Source organism: Chlorocebus sabaeus, chromosome 24, assembly GCF_047675955.1.
Source record: "Chlorocebus sabaeus isolate Y175 chromosome 24, mChlSab1.0.hap1, whole genome shotgun sequence".
NCBI lineage: Eukaryota > Metazoa > Chordata > Mammalia > Primates > Cercopithecidae > Chlorocebus > Chlorocebus sabaeus.
In genome coordinates, this window is record NC_132927.1 from 54,078,050 (window position 1) to 54,094,742 (window position 16,693).

The following is a 16,693-nucleotide window of genomic DNA, read 5'->3' on the forward strand; positions in this document are numbered from 1 at the left end:
TGTTGCTTTTTGCTACCAAATGGGACTGCAGAGGTAGCACATACCAATAAAGAAGAGTGATTACCCACAAGGAGAGATGCACCAAAACAAAGGCAACTGAAGTGAAGTGAAGGCCTCCATGATATAGGGTACATTTCCAGTATATGTTCTCCATGTATAGGGGCCTAATTTTCCTTTTGCAGGAGTGGACTACACTTCCTCACTGGCTTCAGGAGAAATGGTTTTGTGTTATACAATGAAAACCACTATTATTCGCTGAACCAATACTGGTGGATGCCTTATGTGTCAAACTATCAGGCAGTAAGGCACCAAAGAGGGAAACATAAATATATAATCCCTACCCTTAAAAACATTATAGTCAAATGATATAGATTATGAATGAACATATAATTACAACAAAAGGTGATAACTGCTATGATAAACATTGGGAGTAGAGAAGAGGGACACTCAGTCTAGCCAGGGAAGGTCCAAGACAACACCCTGGAATACTGAAGAGTGAGTTGAGAACGGAAAGCAATAGAATTAAGTCAGAGAATGAATAAGGGTAGAACTTTCTAGGAAAAAGAATATCCATGGGAAGTCTCAAGAAAGAATATGTCATATTATGGGAGCTACAAGTAGTTCCTCATGGCAAATATTTATAGGGAATGCCTGAACATTTTTTCTTCTTGGTTGGGCATAGTGTCTCAAGCCTGTAATCCCAGCCCTTTGGGAGGCTGAGGCAGGTGGATTGCTTGAGGTCAGGAGTTCAAGACCAGCCTAACCAACATGGCGAAACTCATCTCTACTAAACATACAAAAATGAGCTGGGCCTGGTGGCAAGTGCCTGTAATCCCAGCTACTCAGAAGGCTGAAGCAGAAGAACTGCTTGAGCCGGACAGGCTGAGGTCGCAGTGAGCTGAGATTGCCCTACTGTACGCCAGTCTGGGTGACAAAGCGAGATTCGGTCTCAGAAAAAAAGTTTTTTTCTTCTTAACCACCTTGGCTGGGTGCAGTGGTGCACAACTGTAATCCCAATACTGTGGGAGGCCAAAGCAGGCAGATCATTTGAACTTAGGAGTTTGAGACCAGCCTGGGCAACAAGGTGAAACCCTGTCACTACAAAAAATACAAAAATTAGCCAGGTGTGGTGGTGTGCACCTGTAGTTCCAACTACTCAGAAGGCCTGGGTGGAAGGATCACTTGAGCTCAGGAGTTCAAGGCTGCAGTGAGCCGTTATTAGGCCACTGCACTCCAGCCTGGGTGACAGAGCCAGACTGTCTCGAAAACAAACAAGAACACGTATAAATAGTATTTATTTTATAGTGAAAACAAACAGAATGGCTAAAACTGAACTGTTTATTTCTGGATTTCAGTATTCTGATGAGAGTCGAAGCTAGGCCAGAAAAGTGAGTAAGGGGTCAAGCATGCCACAGCAGCTTAGTCCTTACCCATGGAAACCATAGAAAGATTTTAATTGTGCACACTTGTGTGTATGTGTATATACATGATGAGAGAGAAAGAAACAGACATGGATGAATTTGTTTGTTCATGCCAGCAAGACAAACGGCAACGAGATGGTTCCAGGCTGCAGTAAATCAAGCAAGAAATGAAAACGGCCTGAAGTAGTAGAGAGGGGAATATACTTGAGAAGTGTTAAGAAAATAAGATAGTTTACAGAGACTAAATAGATGGAAAGTCTGAGGGAAACAAGAACCAGCATGATTGCTAAGCAGAGAGAACATATGGGCAGTATGTGTCACATGTGAAATCTGAATAGCCTTTGAGCCAGTAAGTCCACAACTAAGAATTTATTTTAAACAAATAATCATGTTCGACAAGATGTTTGTATGTGGATCTTGAATATATTTGTCTGTAAAACTAAAAACCACCAATGCTTAACAAAACTAGCAGACAACCACATGATGGAATCCTATACAGATTAATAAAAAAAAAAAAATGAGGTAGACCTATATGTACTAATAAAAATTGTCAAATATGTTAAGCAAAAAAAACCAAAACAAACCAAGTCAAACGAAGTTATGGGCATTAGAATTCCATTCATGTAAACAAAAGTTTCTAAGTGTGTATGTATACATAAAATGAGGATATAAATATCTAAATCCATAACAAAAATGTGGAATTATATGCATCACTGTAGTAACAGCAGTTACCTCTGGGAAGTAAAATAGGAGAAAAGTGGGCAGGACTGCATATACTTGTGACATATACTTATGGTATCTTTTATCATAATATATTATTTGCATTTTTTTTTTTTTTTTTTGAGACAGAGTCTTGCTCTGTGCAGACTGGAGTGCAGTCGTTCCATCTCAGCTGGAGTGCAGTCGTTCCATCTCAGCTCACTGCAAGCTCTGCCTCCCGGGTTCATGCCATTCTCCTGCCTCAGCCTCCCAAGTACCTGGGACTACAGGTGCCTGCCACCACGCCCGACTAATTTTTTGTATTTTTAGTAGAGACTGGGTTTCGCCGTGTTAGCCAGGATGGTCTCGATCTCCTGACCTGGTGATCCACCCACCTCAGCCTCCCAAAGTGCTGGGGTTATAGGCGTGAGTCACTGCATCTGGCCTATTTGTATAATTTTTTTAAATCAATATGATAGTAAGAAAAAATGACTCCCAGGCTTTCAGCATAAACAATTACGAAAATACCACCACCATTTACTGAGTTAGAGAAACAGCAGGTAGATTAAATGGAAAATTATGTATTTAAGTTTGGATTTGATTAAGTAGCACTTTAGGGAAATGCAGATACACTTGCCCTTGTAGACAGTAAGATATAAGGACCTACAGCCCAGCAGAGAATACTGGGCTGGACACAGATTGAACAGTCTATCAGCATATGAGTGGCAAATAAACTACATTAGTTAAAGAGAATGTGCTGTGTTTTTTGGTTGGAGTCACAGAATGATTAAAAGAAAAAAATATATATATAAAGAGAATGGGCTGTAAAAGAATATGTTAAGAGAACTTTGCCAGGGAGCACCTCATCAAACTGGTTTAGGTGAGGCCATTTTGTAGTGAATTGAAGAGTGAAAGGAAAGTAAAGAATAGGGCAAAAACAACTCCTGAAAGAAGTCTGAAAAAAGTGAAGAAAATTAGGTGGTAGCTAGAGGGAACACTGAGAGTAGGTACTCAGGGAAAAGCCTATCTTTCAAAAGATAAGAAAGGCCAGGCAGGCTCACGCCTATAATCTCAGCACTTTGGGAGGCCAAGGTGGGTGGATCACAAGGTCAGGAGATTGAGACCATCCTGGCTAACACAGTGAAACCCCATCTCTACTAAAAATACAAAAAATTAGCTGGGCATGGTGGTGGGTGCCTGTAGTACCAGCTACTTGGGATGCTGAGGCAGAAGAATGGCGTGAACCTGGGAGGTGGAGCTTGCAGTGAGCTGTGACTGCACCACTGCACTCCAGCCTCGGCGACAGAGCGAGACTCAGTCTCCAAAAAAAAAAAAAAAAAGTAGCCAGGTGTGGTGGTGTGTGCCTGTAGTCCCAGTTACTTGGGAGGCAGAGGTGAGAGGATCACTTGAGCCCTGGAGGTCAAGGCTGCAGCAAGCCATGATCACACCACTGTACTCTAGCTTGGGAGACAGAGGAAGATCCAATCTCAAAAAAATAAAATTAAATTAAAGCCATGATCATTTGTTTAGGAAAGTTATGGCTTTACTGAGGTGGTTGTTATGAAGCAAAAATAAAGCAGAAAACAAAGGCCAGGTGTGGTGGCTCACACTATAATCCCAGTGCTTTGGGAGCCTAAGGAGGGAGGATTGTTTGAGCCCAGGAGTTCACGACCAGCCTGGGAAAAATAGTGAGCCCTCTTCTCTATTAAAAATAAAAAAATTAGCTGGGCATGGTGGTGTGTGCCTGTAGTCCCAGCTACTCAGGAGGCTGAGGTAGGATGATCGCCTGAGCCCAAGAGTTCAAGGTTGCAATGAGCTATGAGGGTGCCATGGTACTACAATCTAAAAAAGAACAAACAAACAAATGACAAGAAAAACAAGCACATTCAAATGCTAACAGGAAAGAGCCATTAGAAGAGGAGAGGTGAAGAACTGTTGAGATTAACTAGTAGGTAAGGTTCCTAAAGGAAGAGGGAAGGGATTGAGATCCAGAACACATATGGCAAGATTAGGTGTAGATCCAGGTGCAGTGGCTCACGCCTGTGATCCCAGCACTTTGGGTGGTGGAGGCAGGAAGATTGCTTGAGCCCAAAACTTCAAGACCAGCTTGAGCAACATAGGGATATCCCACCTCTACAAAAAAAAAATAAATTAGCCGGGCATGGTGGTGCACACCTGGGGTCTCAGCCACTCGAGAGGCTGAGGTGGGAGGATTGCTTAAGCCCAGGAAGTTGAGGCTTCAGTGAGCCATGATCATGATCACTGCACTCCAGCCTGGGCAACTGAAGAAGACCCTGTCTCATAAAAACAAACAAAAAAAAAATTAAAAAAAGATTAGGCTTAGACAGAAGAAAGCATTTCATGCAAAAACAAAAGTAAAAGTCAAAGAAAAAACACAAGTGCAGGATGAAGAAAATTGACAATTTTCTTCCAATAGTCTTTATATCCAAATAGATGGGGGAGTCACCTGCTAAGAATGAGATGGGATGAGAGGAGTAGGAATTAAAGTTTGGCAGGAGTACCAAGGGAGCTGAGCTGAAAGAGGAGATATAAATCTGCATGACTGCATAATTGTCTTCCCCCAAAGCTCAGCAGCCATGATGCAGATGAAAAGGATGGCTTGTTAGTGTTATTTTAGAGGGTAAATTGAAAAAGTTTGCGGGGGACAGAGAGGCAAATGATAGGTACTGAAAGCTCTCAAGTATTTTTCCAAACATCATCAGTTCTAAAGAAATCTTTCACTTCTATCTTGAGTATTTATTTACAAAAAAAAAAAAAAAAAAAAACTAGGTCTTCTTAAAAATAGTTCCTTGGCCCTGAGTGTAGCTGTTCTGTGATGAGATTATTTTAAGCAAATTTTATTTTTGGCCTATGGATTACTTCGTAGCAGGGCCATCCTAAATCTGGATAGCAAATGCTAGTTTTGTATTTAATCTAGGGCAAAAGAAGTTTGTGTAATTTATTATATTCAAATGAACTATTAAATACCTAAGTACTCTAAGTACATGGAGGAAATCAGTAAAGACTATAGGAAAAAACTAGAAGAAACTACAGGAGAAATTAAAAGTTGATGGTAAGGCTCTGGGATTGCAGATTTTAAAAAATTTACTGGCAGTTTTAGAATGCTAGTAATATAAAGTAACTGTTTTAAAATGTACTTCTTTCCCCCTTTTAAAACAAGGTATTGCCACCCAAGCAAGAGTGCAGTGGCTCACTGTATCCTCAAACTCTTGGGCTCAATCAAACCTCCTGCCTCTGCCGCCCAAGTATCTGGGAATATAGGTACAAACCACCATGTCCAGTCATTGCTACTTTTAACATAATTCAAACAGCAAGAGATTCATCATGTCCACAAAATTTAAAATGTTTCCTAAAATATTTATCATTCAGGGAAAACATGAGAGGATTACCTTGTCTTTTGACTGTCCTTGCCGAGCGATTGCATCATATTTAATTTTTCCTTCAGAATCCACCTGAATGGCCAGTGCATTCGACATTTTTTTCTTTCGTCCCATATCCAGTGGATACTGGGCCACATGGATCTCTGGGAAAGCACCTCCATCTCCAAAATCCTACACATTAGAAGTAGTTAAATAAAATAGTTAATCATCATTTGACATTCAAGATATATTCATTCATTCAATAAGTAATTGTTGAGTCCTTAGTATGTTAGATGCTAGAGATACAGCAGAGGTCCCTGTCTCTTGCGGAGTTTACATTCTAGTAGGCAAAGATAGAAAAAAACACATTCTTTGGCTTGTGATAAGTACCATGAAGGTAACATAAAGATCAAGACTGGGAAAAGGGGCTACTTTTGATAGGGTGGTTGGGGACAGCCTTTGTGAAGAAGTAACATGTGAGCTAAAGCCTGAATGACTAGAAAGCAGTCATGGGAAGATGTGTGTGTACACACACACACACACGAAGCATTTTCTAGACGGATCAAATAGCCAATGTGAAGGCCCTGCTGCAAGAATGAGCTTGGCATATTTTAGGAAATGAGAATTCAGTGGGGCTAACAGCTTAATAAGGACAGCAGAGCTTGAGGCACAAGTTATATGAGTAAAAAACACCAGATCTGAAGGGACTTACAGAATATAGCAAGAAAATGTGGATTTCATATATGCAGCATAAAACTAAGCAAAATGGCTAGGACAAGGCAAAATATATATGCATATAGTTTAGCATATATATACATATTTTAGTGAGGAACAGGTAAAGCTACATTTGGGGCAGAAATATAAAAGATTTTTTCTTGGAATCAGATTTCATTAACATATTATTTATTCATTGTTATGTGAGAAGCAAATGAATACAACAGAAAGGATCCAGAAATGAGTTTACTACATTTCTACTAGTGATTATATATAATTATTTAGGAGAGAGAACTGAGACTGCTAAAGTAGAACAAGCTAAATAAAGTTTGCTGATGAAATGTAATATTTTGAAAAGGTTTATCAAGCAAACATGAGGATCAAGGATAATTTTTAAGTAGTTTAAAAAAATTTAGTAGTATTTGCTTAGTATACTTTAAACATGATTCACACTTGTATTATCTCGTTTAATCCTTGTAACTCTTTAACATCATTGTATTTTAAATGGAAACATTCAGGTTTAGAAAAATTAAGCGGTTTTCCTGAGATCTCGCAGGTATTATATGCAGCACCTGAACCAGATTGTTTGAGACTCCGAAAAACTTTGTATTTTCTACTACTATGAAATATCTTTCTTTTAGCTCAAAACAGCCAAACGAGTACTATTAAGAAATGATAGAAAACACAAATTAAATGTAATCATTTAGAGGGGGTTTGACAGAAAAAAAAAAAAAGAAAATATTCACTTTTACAAGACCTCTTTAAGTCATACTCCATTAGATCTAAGATATATGAGTTCCTAAGTACAATATGCTTATTTGCTAAAGAGATGTCTGAAGTTTTTGAAAACCAAGAGAATAACACTGAGAGACATTTTCTTGTAAATGAGAAAGAGTTAAAGCATTCCTAAGAAAAGTGCTTCCCATACCCAGGCCATCAATCTGACACATGCTTGGATTTGCTAGAGTTTTTCAACTATAATAAGCACTTCAGAACTGTAGATGTAGCATTATGTGGTCATTAAGATTGCCAGAAAATCATAGCTTTTATTTTGAAAACTAGAATAAAATGCCTTCTTCCACAGAATTCACTCCCCTCAAGCAGCATCCATAGCATTTCCAGATTAGCTGGCCATTTCAACTTGATTTTCAAATAAACTGTTCTGTTCCACCAGGATATATGAAACCACTAATAGTCAAGTAGGAATCTAAAAACCTAATAGCAACCAAGTATCGTAATGCTGAAATGCATGGATGAGATTTCCATTCTATGTAAGGTGATGCCTGTCACCCTCATGGTGCAACCTATTGACAGACCAAACAATATTTATAATGCCTCAACAGAGACACTCAACTCCTCTAATAGATGATGCCGTCAATCACTACTTTGTTTCCCCAGGTAAGACTCCTTGATAATCTTTCATCTTGCTCTGCCTCCCACAAATTACACTATCAGAGAAAACAAAAGCAACAAAAATCTCTTAATAATTGCAATATGACTGGCCTTCACACACCAGCATTCATAAGGACCAGAGGAAAGCTGACAAAAAAAACAACAAAAAAACCTACATGTGGGTTTTTTGGAATACATAGGACAAGATATGATCTAGTTGGGTGTTCCTCTTATAAACTCTAATAAAGAGTATGGGCCGGGTGTGGTGGCTCACAGCTGTAATCCCAGTACTTTGGGAGGCCGAGGCAGGTGGATCACGAGGTCAGGAATTCAAGACCAGCCTGGCCAAGATGGTGAAACCCCATCTCTACTAAAAATATAAAAAAATTAGCCGGGTGAGGTGGCGGACGCCTGTAATCCCAGCTATTCAGGAGGCTGAGGCAGAGAACTGCTTGAACCCGGGAGGCGAGGTTGCAGTGAGCTGAGATTGCGCCACTGTATTCCAGTCTAGTGACAGAGCAAGACTCTGTCTCAAAAAAAAAAAAAAAAAAAAAAGGTCTGGTAGCCAGGGGACTCAGATATGGAAGAGATTGAGAATACAGATGGCTTCTGGTAGGACTCTAAGCGACAACTATCAATTCAATGGATACTACGATCACTACTTGAAGGCATGTGAAAAAAGGCATGAGCCCTTCATACTTGCGAAGTAAAAATCATAACCAGTAAGGACAGAACAAAGAAAAGTGATGGGGTGATGGCTGGGCTTAGTGGCTCACACCTGTAATCCCAGCACGTTGGGAGGCCAAGGCAGGTGGATTGCTTGAGGTCAGGAGCTCAAGACCAGCCTGGCCAACATGGTGAAACTCTGCCTCTACTAAGAACACAAAAATTAGCCAGGTATGGTATGCGCGCCTATAATCCCAGCTACTTGGGAGGCTGAGGCAGAGGTTGCAGTGAGCTGAGATCGCACCCCTACACTCTAGCCTGGGTGACAGGGCGAGATTTTTGTCTTTAAAATAAAAAAAAAAAGAAAAGTGATAAAACGAAAATAACTGGGAATGATATAGGCACTTCAGATTTTTAATAGGGCAGATATATTTGTTGGGACATGAAGAAGCAAAATATGCAGGAATCAGAAGAAATATTGAGAGAGAAGGAAAAGGCTTGATTAAAGTGGAGGGGGTCCTGAGGAGGAAATATGTGTCTCAAATGTTTGCTTTTCTCCCTAGTGAAGACAGTGGTCAAGCATGGGAAGGCTGCCCTAGAATCAGGGAAAGGAATATGTATTAAATTAATGTAGGCCAGGCGCGGTGGCTCAGGCCTGTAATCCCAGCACTTCGGGAAGCCGAGGCAGGCGGATCACCTGAAGTCAGGAGTTCAAAACCAGCCTAGCCAACATGGTGAAACCCTGTCTTTACTAAAAATACAGAAAATTAGCTGGGCATAGTGGCCTGTGCCTGTAAAATCCTGGCTACTTGGGAGGCTGAGGCAGGAGAATCACTTGAACCTGGGACGTGGAGGTTGCAGTGAGCTGAGATCACACCACTGCACTCCAGCCTGGGAAATGGAGTGAGATTCCATCCCAAAAATAAAACTAATTAATTAATGTGAAGGATCCTGAGTAATTAGAATAGGTGCTGCCAAGGAAGCTTGCTCTTTTTGTTTTTATTTTTTATTGAGACGGAGTTTTGCTGTTGTTGTCCAGGCTGGAGTGCAACGGTGCGATCTCGGCTCACTGTAACCTCCGCCTCCCAGGTTCAAGCAATTCTCCTGCCTCAGCTTCTGGAGTAGCTGGGATTACAGGCACGAGCCACCACGCCTGGCTAATTTTGTATTTTTAGTAGAGATGGGGTTGCTCCATGTTGGTCAGGCTGGTCTCAAACTCCTGGCCTCAGGTGATCCGCCTGCCTTGGCCCCCCAAAGTGCTGGGATTACAGGTGTGAGCCATTGCGCCCGACCGGAGGCTTGTTCTTTGGCAACAAGCTAGCGATAGAAAGGGCTATTCCAGATGGTTCCTTCTCCCTCATTGCCTTCAAATCAACCAAATTTTGTCTCTTATACCCGCAAAAACATATTTAATCTATATATCATATATATATTAACATTCTCAAAGATAAGAAAACAGGTGAAGAGAAAGAAATTAGCAAAGGAAGTGCTACTGGAGTTTTCCCTGAAGGAAAGTTCTCTCTTCAGGGTTATGTGGTATTACTGGAGGGGAGGAGGAGGAGCCCAAACATGAAATCCACTTTCATCTCTCTTATCTTTTTACCTTCCCATTATTTTCCATATGCTATAATTCCTGGATTTACAAAATGTTAGTTTTCTTGTAAATATTTAATAGTTTGATATAGGAATAGACAAATGGTACAATTCTCTAGTGACCACAAAGCAGTGACAGATAATAAGCAAAAAGAAAATGATACATCTTCTGAGGGAAATATACATCTTGAGAGCGCATAACCAGAATTTCTATCACACTGACATTCATAATCAGAGGTCCTAACACTTAAATTTATGTTATAGTGTGCTATAAATTTCAGCACCACTTAATAAATCTAAACTTAAGATCCATATGTACCTCTAATAACCGAGGTATCCAGCCTTTCCGGTATCCGTACGGGGGAGGCTCTCTTCGGGAGGAGACCAATGAGGTCTGCCGCGATCTTTGGGATCTTGCCTTTTCTTCAGCCTCAAGCTGGTCCTGAGATAGCTGAGTAGGTGCAGGTAAAAAGCTATAAGCAAAGATAATAAAAGTCAGAAATTTAAAAAACGCTTATGTTTAATTTGACCACTGCAACTTGGCCACAGAGACAAATTTTCCTACAATGCTTTTACTCTTCTGCGAAACAGCCGATTTTTCAATGATTTATGGTAGTACTCAATATTAGTCATTTTATAACATGTGGAAGACAGAAGTACTCAAAGATACACAGTAAAAACATCTGACTAGGACAATAGCAAATGATGTCCAGAATAAAAAATTAACAGATATTTCATATAATAGACAAACTCTTAAGCATTTATGTTTCCGTATTTCCTTTTTTTTTTTTTTTTTTTTTTTGAGAAAGAGTCTCACTCTGTTGACCAGGCTGGAATACAGTGGTACCATCTCCACTCTGTGCAACTTCTGCCTCCTGGGTTCAAGTGATTCTCCTGCCTCAGCCTCCCAAGTAGCTGGGATTACAGGCATGTGTCACCACACCACACTAATTTTTGCAATTTTAGTAGAGATGGGGTTTCATCATGTTGGCCAGGCTGGTCTTGAACTCAACCTCAAGTAATCCGCTGACTTCGGCCTCTCAAAGTGCTGGAATTACAGGCGTGAGCCTCCACATTTGGCCACGCTTCCATATTTGTCTTTTTTTTTTCTTTTTGAGACAGAGTCTCTCTGTGTCACCCAGGCTGGAGTGCAGTGGCACCATCTCGGCTCACTGCAGCTCCCACCTCCCGGGTTCAAGTAATTTTCCTGCCTCACCCTCCCAAGTAGCTGGGATTATAGATGTGCAGCATCACACCCGGCTAATTTTTGTATTTTCAGTAGAGACAGGGTTTCACCATGTTGGCCAGGCTGGTCTCGAACTCCTGACCGCAGATGACCTGCCTGCCTTGGCCTCCCAAAGTGCTAGGATTACAGGTGTGAGCCATCACACTCAGCCTGTTTCCATATTTCTTATAACAAGCAAGTAAACATTCCTAAAAATCCAGGGATAAACTGTCCAGTATATACTTGCTATTCTTATACTCCTTTTATTTTTTTTGAGACAGAGTCTCGTTCTGTTGCCCAGCCTCGAGTGCAGTGGAGCAAACTCAGCTCACTGAAACCTCTGTCTCCTGGATTCATGTGATTCTCATGCCTCAGTCTCCCAAGGAGCTGGGATTACAGGTGCATGCCACCACACCCCTAATTTTTGTATTTTTAGTAGAGACGGGTTTTTGCCATGTTGGCCCATGTTGGTCAGGCTGGTCTCAAACTCCTGACCTCAAGTGATCCATCAGCCTCACCCTCCCAAAGTACTAGGATTACTGGCATGAGCCACCATGCCTGGCTACTCCTTAACATTTTTACCCTTATGCTCCTTAAACTACTTCAGTGTAAATACGAAAGAACCAGGATTAGAACAAAGAGGATTAGAACGAGTTGTATATTTAAGTGCCAAGGGAATCTAGAATGAAATTTAAAACTTAGAGGCCAGGCCAGCCATGGTGGCTCACACCTGTAATCCCAGCACTTTGGGGGGCCGAGGTGGATCACCTGAGGTCAGGAGTTCAAGACCAGCCTGACCAACATGCTGAAACCCTGTCTCTACTAAAAATACAAAATTAGCCGGGCGTGATGGTGCGTGCCTGTAATCTCAGCCACTTGGGAGGCTGAGGCAGGAGAATCACTTGAACCCGGTAGGTGGAGGGTACAGTGAGCCAAGATTGCGTCATTGCACTCTAGCCTGGGCAACAACAGCAAAACTCCTTCTAAAACAAACAAACAACAACAACAAAAAACTTAAGAGACCAAAGAATCAAAGCAGAAGCCCTGAAGATGCAGCTTATTCTTTAGTCAAGGTAACCTTTCTACTAAACTGTTCTTAACTTTTAAGTATTAAAGTATTACAGTGATACTCTAAAGTACTACAAAAGGATCCTGATGGCTGAATATGGAGAAAACAACCTTAGTTCCTTTGTGATTCTTGGATAGTAAGCATACCTAAGTAGCAGAGCTCATTAATTATTCAAAAATATTTATTATTTGGGTTCAAGCACTATGCTAGGCATGAGACAGAGAAAGACAGCTTAGTCTTGCAGAGACAGAGAACAACAACAAAAAAAATCACACAAATCTATAATTACACATGTTAAGTTATGATGTTAAGATACAGATGCTATGAGTCTACATGATAGGGATCTAATCCAGTCTGGGGCGGTAAGTAATGGCTAGGCTTAGAATTCAGATCTGACCTACGCCACTTACTAACCTGGATAAGCTACTTACTTCTCTGAATCTGTTTTCTCATCTATAATAATAGTTCATAAGAGTATCTACTTCATAAGGTTCTTATAAATATTAAATGAGAGAAATCCATGAACCTGTTGGCATAGTATCTAGGCACTTTCAATACAGGTTCCGTATGTTTGATAGTTTTAGTTAGGGCTGTTCCATGACTCTTCCAGTTCGGGTTAAATGCCCGTCTCTATGCTCCCCCACAACCCTCTATATACCACTACTACAACATTAAATGACTGTACTGCAATCATCTACTCATTTATCTACTCTGTTTTCACGAGACTGTGAGCAGCTCTGCAGGAATCACGCCTTATACTTCTTTCATCCCTAATGCTCCAAGACTTTTAAGCTCACAGCTGGAGCTCCTTAAATGCTGTAGGAGAAATAAATACACTCTTCCCCGGCACTCACCATCTTCATTTCGCTATAGCCTTCTTATCTTTCCTTAAGCCATCTCAGGATCTTTACATTGGCTATTCCTTCTGCCATAAAATCTATCTGTCTGGCTGTCTGTCCCAATCAATTACAATTTTTCCGGCTGGGCGAGGTGGCTCACACCTGTAATCCCAACACTTTGGGAGGTCAAGGCAGGTGGATTACTTAAGGCCAGGAGTTCAAGACCAGCCATGCCAACACAGTGAAGCCCTGTCTCTACTAAAAATACAAAAATTAGCCAGGCATGGTGGCGGACGCCTGTAATCCAGCTGAGGCAGGAAAATCACTTGAACCTGGGAGGTGAAGTTTGCAGTGAGCTGAGATTGCTCCACTGCACTCCAGCCTGGGTGAGAGTGAGACTCCGCCTCAAAAAACAAAACAAAACATAACATAACAAAAAAAACAAAAACAAAAACATAGAACAAATTTTCATATGCTTTTATAGAAAACTGTTCTCCAGATTTCTTCTTTTTTGACTGCTCCTTGAGGAGCAGGGCTATCCCATAGGCAGTATGCCTAGAGTAGCCCCAGATCTTTCAACAGCTTGCATCTTAGCACTCATGTCTCTGCTCAGTTACCTCTCTCTAGAGCTGTTTTCTGACCATCTTACCCAAAATAGCCACTTCACCCCAAACTTTGAGTCACTCTCTAACCCTCTTTTATTCCTAGCATGTATTACCTGAAATTGCATTATGATTTTACTCATAGTCTTTCTATCCCAGTAGAATGTAAGCTCCATGTGGATAGAGTATAAAATTAAAACAAATTCAGTTTCTCCTATTATTTCACTCAACAAACAACAACACACTTCTGATACCAGATACGTGATGGTTTTTCCCCACGTATCAAGCAAGCTATCAATTGTTTACTGGACACCAGTCAAGTGTCCTCTAATTCAATTCATTTTTGATGTTACTTACCTGGAGATAGTGTCAGATGTCACAGGTTGAGGGCTCAGTCCCTCAAGACTGCCCTTACTTCAGATGCCAATAGTAGGTCCAGGTCACCGGCCAACTGACTACAAACCAGGGTTCCCATGACCTCATCCTCAGGTTCAACTAATTTGCTAGGGTAGCTCACAGGACTCAGGGAAATGCGTTTACTGGTTTAAAGGATGTTACAAAGAATACTGAGGAACCCCAGATGGTAGGTATGGAAAGCTCTGGAGTCCCCAAGACTGGTCATTTGAATACTGCATTCTGCCATTGCAATTTTAAGCACACAATACCCATGACAGGCCACACGATGTGGTGGCTGAGATGGGTGGATCAGTTAAGCCCAGTTCAAGAACAGGCTGGGCAACATGGCAAAACCCCACCTCTACTAAAAAACCAAAAATTAACTGGGCATCAAGGCAAGCGTCTATAGTCCCAGCTACTCTGAGGCAGGAGGATCACCTGAGCCTTGGGAGGTTGAAGATGCAGTGGGCTGTGATTGGGTCACTGCACTCCAGCCCGGGCAAGAGTGAGACCCTGCATCAAAAAATAAAATAAAATAAAAAAATACCCATCACATCTCTAGAAATTTTTCCTGTGTGTCCATTTCAAATTCCACCTTTTCCACAAAGTCTCCCCTCATAACTTTACTAGTCTATGACACAGTGTCTCACACCTGGAGAGTACTCAAATGTTTGCTGCCTGTAACATTTACTAAAGAAAAAACTCTTGGCTGGGCATGGTAGCTCATGCCTGCAATCCCAGCAGTTTCGGAAGCCTAGGTGAGAAGACTGATGGAGGCCAAGAGTTGGAGACCACCCTGGCCAACGTAGTGACACCCCATTTCTAGCTTTTTATTTAAAAAAAAATTCAGATGCTGGGCATGGTGGCTTATGCCTGTAATCCTAGCACTTTTGGAGGCCGAAACAGGAGGACTGCTTGAGGTCAAGAGTTAAAGACCAACCTGGCCAACACAGCGAGACTCCATCTCAAAAAAATAGTTTTTAAAAAAAAAAGCAAAAAAATTTTTAGAAAGGAGAGGGGGAAGAAAACTCTCCAGTCCACATAACTTATTCCATCTAATTCTTTTTGCACTAAGGTTAGTATAACACAAATGTGCATTTTGTGTTCTGTGATTGTTTTACGTCTGTATACCTTGTACCCCATCTTCCCTGTTGCCAAAGACAGATTTTCTTCTGTGTACACAATCCCCAGGACAGAGCAAAGCACCAACACTAATTCCCAAAGTAATTTTTTGGATTCATACTGTCATCGGCCAGAAAAAAACAAACAAACAAAAAAAAAAACAAAAAAAACACGCTTGAGGAGAATGAAGGGTGTTAAGAGGGCTCAAGTTGATGTCCTAAAAGGACTACTTTCTCTACAACCTTCCTGAACACTAGACTTTTCCTGTTCAGTTCGCATGGAAAGTTTTCCCACTTAAGGTGGGGCAGCAAGCTTGGGGACTAGCAGGGGTAGCGTAACTTCTCGGACTCTCCCACTGAAAAGCATCTTTTTCTTAAAGGCAAGGAGCACTTTCCAGACAGTTATTAAGGTAACCGGAAACAGCAAAACTCTGAGGGGGTTCTATCTACGGAAGAAATTCTAAGCTCCAAAGTTAAAGTGCGGAGCAGTGGCGCATATCAGCAGACAGCTGCCACTACTGTGGCTCATTTAAATCTCTGTCAAGCTCCGGGTCCCTTTTTTCAGGAATCCTTGTTTCGGGACACAGGCAAACGGCCGGAAAGCCGCGCAGTCGCAGCCCGTGCGCTTCACTCCGCCCAAATAAGCCACTACCGTCCCCAACCCCTTCTTGTTCGCCCGAGCCGCGGACCTGAGGGAGCGTTGTTCGCTCCCCGCAAGATGCTTAAGCGAAAAATGCAGTCTTCAGTGTCTGAGGCCACGCCGCGGCTTTCGGCCTTGGTGAGGGGTGAACTAAACCCGGGAAACCGCTGAAAGACCCCAGCTTCGACTAGGCCTAGTCGTAGCGGCGGCCAGCGGGAGGACGTAGCCGTAGTCTTGGCCCACGTCATTCTGTGCCCCGGGTCAGGTCACCGCCCCAAGAGTATGGGAAGAGAAATGAAAAAGATTGGTACTCCCAGACCCTTCCGTATCGAGGACCCCAATCAACAACCCACCTGGTGAGCGCCATCTTCTTCCGCTTCTTCCAGCGCGAGCGACAGCACCGCGGGGCGGGTCTTTCCAGATGATGAGGAGCGGAAAGGAAGGAGCGCGCGATGCGCAGGCGCTCTGGCCAAAAGGCCTTCTGGGATTTGTAGTTCTTTGAACAGGAGTACCATTCGTTTCTCTTCTGACCGGACCAAGCGGTTATCAAGGAATAATCTCTTCAGCTAGCAACAAATACATAACTCGATCGCTTATATGCGACATGATAGGGCGTTCCCTAGGCAAAATATCAAAGATAGAGGGAGATGCCGTTTAGGCCGCTTTATTACGTTCCTCACTCAGCCCCATTCCCCCAGAAAGGGTACAAAATACAAAAGCTTCCCCGGGACAGCTACTGTAAGTGAAAGGGTGATAGGGAGTTTAAAACGATAGGTAATAGTGAGACTGGCTAATGGAGAGTTCTTGGACTCTCTGAAAGCATTCACACTCAAAACTTTTCTTTAAACTGTATCCTCCCATCACCCAAAACACTCTCCTGGGGAGATATTTTGTGATCTTTGGTAATTTACCGAGCGTCTGGGTTCCCTGCCCAGG

General features: G+C 41.9%; 1 protein-coding gene across 2 annotated transcripts in view; it reads right to left on the bottom strand.

Moving 5' to 3' along the window:
* The window catches only part of SNW1 (SNW domain containing 1), a 43,856-nt gene extending 27,667 nt beyond the window's left edge, over positions 1–16,189 (bottom strand). Inside the window, exons 1-3 of one of the 2 annotated variants that reach the window (XM_073011200.1) lie at positions 16,111–16,189; positions 10,185–10,338; positions 5,531–5,692 (exon numbers count right to left, since the gene is read on the bottom strand). In XM_073011200.1, the coding sequence (XP_072867301.1) occupies positions 5,531–5,692; positions 10,185–10,338; positions 16,111–16,124 (330 nt within the window). In that variant the 5' untranslated portion in view covers positions 16,125–16,189. The remainder of the gene's footprint in view (positions 1–5,530; positions 5,693–10,184; positions 10,339–16,110) is intronic. The other variant, XM_007987417.3, reaches the window with a different exon arrangement.
* Between the last annotated feature and the right edge of the window lie 504 nt (positions 16,190–16,693).